Source organism: Myotis brandtii, unplaced genomic scaffold (assembly GCF_000412655.1).
Source record: "Myotis brandtii unplaced genomic scaffold, ASM41265v1 scaffold1298, whole genome shotgun sequence".
In the NCBI taxonomy this organism is placed as follows: Eukaryota; Metazoa; Chordata; class Mammalia; order Chiroptera; family Vespertilionidae; genus Myotis; species Myotis brandtii.
Window position 1 is genome coordinate 122,763 of NW_005354586.1, and position 9,277 is coordinate 132,039.

The window sequence follows — 9,277 nt, forward strand, 5'->3', positions numbered from 1 at the left end:
AGTGCACAAATTTTTGTGCACCGGGCCTCTAGTGTTAAATAAAACATAGAATTTAGAAAAACTTAGAATTATGGAGGGACATGTAAAATTAAGAAAACAAGCAGTAGAGAAGGATGTGGAAAGCAGTTGGCCCATTGATTTGAATAACCTTGAAAAAATGATGGAAAGTCCTATAAGGAAAATTAATGTCTGAAAGATATTATTGTACTTCGTAAACAACGCCTACAAATGTTTTTTGAGATGGGAACTGATGCCATTATGAAGTTGAGGAAAGAAAAGATTAGACAGTGGTTTACTTGGCTTGGTGAAACTCTAATATGAGATATAGATTACAAAGCAGAGATTAATAATGATGTTGTCGTATTGACCAAGTGGAGACATTTTTTAGATGACACAGTAAAGGAGTTCCAAACTGATTTTAATTTCTGAAAGTAATATCAGAGGCTACCCTACACAGAAGATAAAATAGGAAACCAAGATAAAACAGGAGGAAATAGGCAAGGAAGATTTTTCTGAGCAGAGAATGACTTGATCTTTGAAAGGCCAGTAGGCATCCTTTGGAAAACAAAGACTACCTTTGGGGGAGAGAGATGATAGGTCTTTAAAACTTCTTCTCAGCTTAACTTATGTAGCCTATAAATACTATGAAAAATGTCACAAAATGTATTTGCAAATTCTGTAAAGTCTGAGAAGATATGGGGAAACAGCCAACATAACCATAAAAAAAGAAAGTCCTTGTAGACCTAATTAAATTTTTAACATCTAAAGTCAATAAGAAATAAAAGTTCATTTGACCAAATGTCAAGGTCAATGATAAAGACTAAGATTTTAAGAATTCAAGTATAATAGATTTAAAAGAGTAATAGATGTAATCTATGTTGATAGGTATTTGCTTTGCTTAACATGTTCAACAGTATATAAACTAGAAATTAATTTTTCTAAACCAGAGAAGCTTTAGCTTTTTGGATACATGATAGACTAAATTGAATACTCCTTTATTGTTAAAAAAGAATGCTAACTAGGATATTAAAAGATAATTTATTTCCATTTCATAGCTGATCCCAACAGATATGAACAGGTGCCAGGAAACACTGAGAGCAAACCCAAAGTAGAAAGGGGATGTTGTTGCTATGGTAGCCCTCTGGAGTAGCAGACACAGCTTCTAGATTATGGGCTTCTTATACCTATGCTAGTGACCCGGTGCACGGATTTGTGCACAGTGAAAGGAAATTAATTAGAAGGTGGCCAGCGGGGCAGGACTTGTAAAGTACCAGGATTTGGTAAGAAGAAAATCACAGAAGAATCAGGAATACAGTCTCCATTAAAGGCCTACACACTTTCTCCTCAAGTAACCCTCAGGAAGGATGGCAAGACACTACAGCAACAGGCTACACATTGGGAAGCCACAGGCACTGCACCAGACTCTCTGCCCTTCTGGCCTTGAGTGTCTCCCTCTTCGAAAAGCAGCGAGTTTTTGTAAAAGTGTCATCTGGCTTGAGAACACTTCACACAGCCTCTCTTAATTTCTGATAAAATACCTAAGAAAACTCAGGAAAGGGTGGAAACTCACACTCTGTCCAGCAGAATGGGTTTGAAAGGTAAGGTAGGTTGCCTCTTACCTGCTTAAAAGCAGGTGGGCAGTTTTGTCTTCCCAGCTCTGAAACAAAGTCACTGTCAATCAGAACGGGCATTTGACCTCTGCTGCCTGCATCCTCACTTCGGAGGCTGCTGAAGGCTTAGCTCTGTAATTCTCCAGGCAGAGAGAGGGGAAATAAGTAAGCCTGTGACTAACAGGAAAAATGCATAAGCAAAGAGTACAGCACTGGGAAGAAGGGGAGAAAGTGAGTCTTGTGACAGAATATTTAATATATTGGTTGGTTTTCAGTTGCCAGCCCTTTCAGAATCACCAAATTTGAGGATTAATATAATCAATTACACTTACACATCACATTAATTGCTAAATGGTTTGCACCCTGAAGGGGGTTTAAGGACAGAGATCACATCTGTTTAATTTATTGCTCCATTTCTTCTGCCTAATATATAGTAGAGACTCAGTACAGTAAAATATTTATGCAGTAAGTAGGTGGATTTATGAGATAAATTATTTTGGAATAGCAGGTTTTCCATCCTGGGCAAAGACCTGGGGCTTGGAATGACCAAGTCACGTAGGGGCCAAACTCTGCCAGAGAGAGTCTGTTTTGGGAAGACCTATAAGACAACAGTAGGGGTAGTTAATAGAGGGCCTTCTGCGCCAGACTTTGGCTTGGTATTTCCTTTCACGAGCTCTAAAGGCACCACTGTAGGTTCATAAGAAAAATTGCCGTCATGACTGAGTGGAGGCTGGAAAGGTGGGTCTGGCAGTGGCCTGGAGGGAAGAGGGTACTGAGCAGGAGCCAGTGGGTGCCTCTTTGAAGTATTTTAAAGAAACTGATTTTCTGAATCTCCACTAAGAGCCCCCTATCCCCCAACTGTAGAGTCTTTTTAAGATGCCATTTCTTTTATAATGTGCGCCTTAGATTCTGCTTCGTGAAGGCTGCAAGAAGATTCTCGTGGCGGACTCTCTGTCTTTACTGAAGAAAATGCATCGAACTCAAATGAAAGGCATTCTGGTCGATGGTGGGTAAAATGAAGTGATCATAGTGGAACTGTATGCCTCCCTCGGGGAAGAGACAGAGCAAGAAACATTGTGTAACCTCACGTGTGTGTGTGCTTCCTTGCAGAGGAGAACATCTGTGAATCGTGCCTGTCCCCTATTCTTCCATCAGGTGAGATTTTTAGGGGGGAAAGGAAATCCCCAAATATGTGTTCATAATGAGTGGAATTTTTATAAAATTATATAGCTTTCAGGATCATCAAGTTTAGAGAAGATTTTCAGCCCACAACTCTACTCACTTGCATGCTGATGGTGCCATTCTCAAATTGTGGAGTAAATTGGCCTCACCTGACAGGCTTGTAAAACCACCATGCGGGTCTTACCCACTGAGGTTCTGATTCAGTAATTCCAGGGTATGACCTAATAATTTGCATTTCTAACAAGCTCCCAGGTGATGTTGGTGCTACTGGTTCAGGAACCATACTTTGAGAAGCACTGTTCTAGAATAAAACAAAATAAAATGAAGACTTACCATCAGGTGTTTAAGTTCCAAAGTTGAAGAACCATGTGTGTATGTGGGACATTTTCTTATAGGTAGCTTTCCCTTTCCTTTAAATTGTTTTTCTTCTGACCCATTCTATACTACAAAGCTATAATAATCAAAAAAGTGTGGTATTGGCATAAGAACAGATATGTAGATCAGTGGAATAAAATAGAAATCCCAGAAATAAACTCTTGCTTATATGGTCAATTAGCCTATGACAAAGGAAGCAAAAATATACAATGGGGTAAAGACAGTCTCTTGAATAAGTGGTGGTTGGGGAAACTAACAAGCAAAAAAATGAAATTGGACCATATCCTATATAATAAAAGGCTAATATGCAAATTGTCTCCTCAACAGGGAGTTCAACCAGGAGTTCAACCAGGGGTCAGGGCCTGCCAGCCAACCACCCGTGTCCCCTCCCCCTGTCCAGCCCAGCCCAATTGGCCACGATTGGGGTGGGTCAGCTGGACCCACCCATGCACGAATTCGTGCACCAGGCTTCTAGTATAAAAATAAACTCCATGTGAATTAAAGACTTAAAAGTGCTGATACCTTAAAACTCCTAGAAGAAAACATAGGTAGCAAACTCTTTAACATCACTCTTAGCAATATCTTGTGGGATGTGTCTCCTCCAGCAAGAGCAACAAAAGAAAATATTAACAAATGAGACTATATCAAACTGAAAATTTTTTGCACAGTGAAGGAAACTCCAACAAAATAAAAAGACAGACAGCCTACTGAATTGGAGAAGATATTCGCAAATGATACATCCAATAAAGGGTTCATATCTAAAATATATAAGGAAATCATACAACTTAACACTAAGAAAACCAAACAATCTGATTAAAAAATGGGCAGAGGTCCTGGCCAGTGTGGCTCAGTTGGTTGAGCATCTTTCCATGCACCAAAAGGTCACTGGTTCAATTCCCGGTCAGGGCACATGCCCACCTTGCAGGTTCGATCCCCATTCGGGGTGCATACGAGAGGTAACTGATCAGTGTTTCTCTCATATTGATATTTCTCTCTCCTCCCTTTGTCTCTATCTAAAATAGCAATAAAAACATTTTTTTAGCCCTGACCAGTTTGGCTCAGTGGATAGAGCATCAGCCTGGGGACTGAAGGGTCCCAGGTTCAATTCCAGTCAAGGGCATGTACCTTGGTGGCAGGCACATCCCCAGTAGGGGGGGTACAGGAGGCAGCTAATCAATGTTTCTCATCGATGTTTCTAACTCTTTATCCCTCTCCCTTCCTCTCTGTAAAAAATCAATAAAATATATTTTTTTAAAAAACAAACATTTTTTAAATGGGCAAGAGACCTGAATAGACATTTCTCCCAAGAAGACATACAGATGGCCAACAGAAATATGAAAAGATACTGAAAACCACTAATTATCAGGGAGATGTAAATTAAAACCACAATGGGATATCATCTCACATATGTCAGGATGGCTATCTTTAAATAATCAACAAGTAACAAGTGTTGGCGAAGATGTGGAGAAAAGAGAACCCTTGTGCACTTTTGGGATTATAAATTGGTGCAGCCACTATGGAAAAAGAATGGAGATTCCTCAAAAACATTAAAAATAGAGCTGCCAAATGACCCAGTAATTCCACTTCTCTGTATTGATCTGAAAAAAAAAAACCAAAACAAAAACATTAATTCAAAAAGATATATGCACCCCTATGTTCATTGCAGCATTATTGACAATAGCCAAGATATGGAAGCTACATGTCCATCAATAGATGAATAGATATAGATATATATATAATGCAATATGACTCAGCCATAAAAAGTAATGAAATCTTTCCATTTGTTACAACATGGATAATTGGAGGGTATTATGCTAAATGAAGTAAATCAGAAAGAAAGAAAAATGCCATATGATTTCACTTATATGTGGAGTCTTAAAAACCACACACACAAACAGATGAATGAACAAAACAGAAAGATCTATACATATACAGAGAGAAAAAGCTGATGGTTGCCACAGGGAAGGGGGATTGTAGGGTAGAGCAAAAAGAAGAAGACTGGTTTTAAAGCCTCTGACCTGCTTGTTGCATTGAGTCCTTCTCCTTTCCTGTCCTCTACCCCCAGATGCAGCCAAGCCCTTCAGTATGGTGGTCTTCCATTGCCGGCATATGTTCCACAAGGAGTGCCTGCCTGTGCCCAGCATGGTGAGTGGGCAGCTAGGCCACCATCAGCTAAAAAGAAAGGGATGCAGTCAGAGGGATGTGCTCAACATTCTAGCCTGTCATTGTATGGCTCTGTGCGTTCTCAAAGTTACAGTATAGTTTTATATCACATAAGAAAAATTAATTCATCTAATTCTCAAATGTAAAAATGTTTAGAATACTATACCGAACATTATAAAATCATATTCAGTTAAGTGAATTTGTTCAGGTAAAACTGATGACTGTTGAGCTATAGAGCTATGGACACGTGAGATACAGTGAGAACCATTTTATGTCTTGTACAACTTTCTCAACCTGATTTCAGTACCATGACACTGCTTTTCTTAGTGTCAAGTCATATTCCTCTGTCAGATTACACTTGTTTTGCTGTTCTAGACGGAATCCTATGTGAACCAGCAATAATATACAGGAAAAGGGAGTGGCATTTCATAGTGTCCCGCTGCCCCCTGACTGACTCTCCCATAATACTTCTGAATATGAAAGTAGAAAGATATATATATATTTTAATCTGTGTTTTTTTATCACATTTTAGACCTCTCCAGCACAGTTCTGCAACATCTGCAGTGCTAAGCACCGGGGACCAGGAAGTGCCATTTTGGAGATGAAAAAATAGCTATGTTCTGTTTGTCAGTCTCTTTCTCACCGCTTTTTTGAAGATGATTTTTTCAACAACAGAAGCATTCGTTGATACCAGTGCTGTTAAGAGTTTTGTACATGTTTATGCTATGCTCAAAAAAACTTTCATCTTCACTTGTCTACTAGAGTTTTCTCTTTGCATTTGCAGTTGATAAAGATGTTAGGTTTTTTTCCCCCATCCATGCCTTGAAATATTTGGGTCCATGGTTAATATTTCATCATTTATTTGTTTAGCTCACTCTTTGTTTAGGAATGGAAACATAAGTGTGGGCGTTGGAAATGAAGTTTTAGGTCCTAGTAAAATTGCCTCCAGCTGTCTGAGCATCGCAGTGTGGCTGTCCAGCCAGCTCCGGCCACATTGGGCCTCGTTCTGCATGCTCTGCAATTCTTTCGTTCTGGATCTGGCTTTTTTTTATGTCATCCATTGTGGTTATTTTCTTAGTAGGTATTTAATGAAACATTGTGCAAATTGTCACTTATCCAGTGATGTCAGGGTGACACGAGCAGGTGACATCATGCAATGTCATATTGACTGATCACATGTGGTGATGTCTGGGTGACACGAGCAGGTGAGGTGACATCATGCAATGTCATATTGACTGATCACATGTTCTGTGTGTCCCAATAACTAGCAGAGTCTGGCCCTGGCAGGCACTCAGCATCTGTTCATTGAATAAATGTCAGCTCTGCCCATGTGAAAGCCTCACCTTTATTGGGTTGAACAGCTTCGGTCAAGAATTCTGGCACCCTCAGAAGGAATGGAAGAGACTTTGAGCACCTTAGAGTGACGGGCTATGGTTAGGTTTGTGACAGGGAGGAAAGCATGATACTGTAGAATCTGAAGGATTCTCAGGAGAAATGGGACTGATGCTGGGGGATGGGCTCAATGATGATTTTATTCTCTGGAGCCTCCTCTGCCCTCTTAGAACAGAAGAAACATAAGAAAGAGGGAGAGAACTCAACCGTGTGACTGTGTTTTCTGTTTATTGGCTTCATCCGTCTTGGGATGTGTTGGCGTTCTCTACTGGGTATGAAAATGTGAAAAGCATATACTCACTGCCCCCACTGTCTTAGTCCATGAACAGGAATAAATGCAGCTTTCCGCTTCTATCTTTTGGGGAGAGGGCAGGATTCTAATGAGTACTGAGCACATACCAACCCCGAAACTGGTATAGTCATTCCCCTGAGCAACATCTCACTTCATTCTCATGGTTCCCCAAGAAGAATATATTGTATCCCTCAGTTTACTGATGAAGAGACCAAAATGTAGAGATGTTATCACAGTGGCAGAGTGACTGCCTAACTTCAGAACACAGGGTCTGCTTTAAGAAATCACAGGGCCAGGTTCAGAGGAAATGTACAGTACATCTCATTGCATGGGAGTTAAACAGAATATTCTCTATTAGACAACAGACTTTCCAGTAGGCTTAAGTATTTAGAACTGGAAGGTTCTTAATTGTTAGTGAATATAACCCTCAGTCCTCTCATATTTCCTTATTCTGAGAGAGAGAAACATCAATGATAAGAGAGAATCATTGATTGGCTGCCTCCTGCGTGCCCCCTACTGAGGATCAAGCCCAAAATCCAGGCATGTGCCCTGACCAGGAATCAAACTGTGGCCTCCTGGTTCATAGGTCGATGCTCAACCACTGAGCCACACTGGCCGGTCTGGCTTACTATTTTAGTGTCACCACAAGCTCCTTTCTCCAGTCCCTCTCCACCTCCCCCTTCCTAGGTAAGATCCATTTGTCTCTCCCATCAGACCATTTTGTAGCTTTCTTTTATTTTTTGCCAGATTAGCCAACATTTCCTTTTTTTTTTGTTTATTTTAATTTACTTGTTGTTGTTGTTGTTGTTAATCCTCACCTGAGGATATTCTTTCCATTGATTTTTAGAGAGAAAGAGAGAGAAACATCAATGTGAGTGAGACACATTGATTGGTTGGCTCCTGCACACACCCCTACCAGGGCCGGGGATCAAACCTGCAGCCCAGGTAGATGTGACTCTTCAGTGTGCGGGGCAGGTGCTCTAACCACTTAGCACGCTAGCCAGGGCCCAACAATTCTTGTAGTTTTCTAAAAAAGAAAATGAATATGAGTATGTTTCCATATATGTTATAGGCTAACTGCTTTCCCCCAAAATTTATATGTTGAAGTCCTAATCCTCAGTACCTCTGAATATGACTGTATTTGGAGATCAGGTCCCTGAAGGTAATTAAGGTAAAATAAAGTCACATGGGTGAGCCCTAATCCAATATGACTGGTGTCTTTATAAGAGGAGGAAATTTGGTTGGACACAGACCTGCGCATGCACAGAGGAAAGCCCGTGGGAGGACACAGTGAGAAGGTGGCCATCTGCAAGCTGAAGAGAGAGGCCTCAAAAGACATAAAACCTGAGGGAACCTTGTTCTTGGACCTTCAGTTTCCAGATTTGTGAGGAAATGCATTTCTATTGTGTGAGCCATCCATTGTGTGGTCTTCTGTCAATGTTCCCCAAGCAAACGAATACAACATCATTCCTTGTTGCATACACGGACGCTGTCTCAGCCACAGCGACATGCTGCCGCTCCCTGTCTGAGCGGCCACTGCCTGCACTGCTGAAAAACACCACGCACACCACTGAGCCCACGCACACGCTGCGTCTCTTCCCACAATGCCAGATGTCTCCATCATTTCTCTAGGTATTACTTAGCATGCTTTCTCTCATTCTTTGGTGCCAGGCTTCCAAATGTATCGATGAGACTATAGCAGGAATTGTCTGTTTATGTAAAACAATGTGCGAAGACTCAGGAACATAAATTTCTAATTCCACAAATCCTAGGAGAGGTGCTCTTAAGAGCTCGGTAAAATATTTGTAGATAATGTGTTACTGTAATTTGAAGTTCATTTTAACATAGGTAGCTTTTTTAAGATTCTTTTTGACTTCAAGAAGCACAGAACCTAAGTCTGTGCTTGTGCTAAGATTTAGGTTCAAAATATGTAGTTTCACCTGCACAAACATTCAGTACTATGACCACCTTAGTCAGGACTTAGCTGCACGTGAGAGAAGCACAGTTCACACTAGGCTTGGGCAGAACGGAGAGTTTATTGTGAGGCCCCAGGACTGGGAGGCTCATGTGCTGGGCAGCAGGATCTCTGAAAAAGAGAACCTCAGGCAACCTGAGGAGACAAAGCTGACTGCCTGGGGGAGGTGGCTCCTCAATCCACTTCCCCTCTGCCCTCCAGAGGAACAGACTGATGAGCCTAAGAGAACCCAGGGCAGAATTTGAGCAACACCTAAGCTGCATTCTCACATAGTGCTTCTCAGCTGTG

At 41.0% G+C, this 9,277-nt stretch overlaps 1 protein-coding gene across 1 annotated transcript in view; it reads left to right on the forward strand.

The window, feature by feature from the left end:
- The window catches only part of VPS41 (vacuolar protein sorting 41 homolog (S. cerevisiae)), a gene marked incomplete at its 5' end in the record, with an annotated part of 122,226 nt that extends 116,140 nt beyond the window's left edge, over positions 1-6,086 (forward strand). Inside the window, 4 exons of the mRNA XM_014534377.1 lie at positions 2,517-2,616; positions 2,721-2,765; positions 5,233-5,312; positions 5,863-6,086. Of these exons, the coding sequence (XP_014389863.1) occupies positions 2,517-2,616; positions 2,721-2,765; positions 5,233-5,312; positions 5,863-5,943 (306 nt within the window). The remainder of the gene's footprint in view (positions 1-2,516; positions 2,617-2,720; positions 2,766-5,232; positions 5,313-5,862) is intronic.
- Between the last annotated feature and the right edge of the window lie 3,191 nt (positions 6,087-9,277).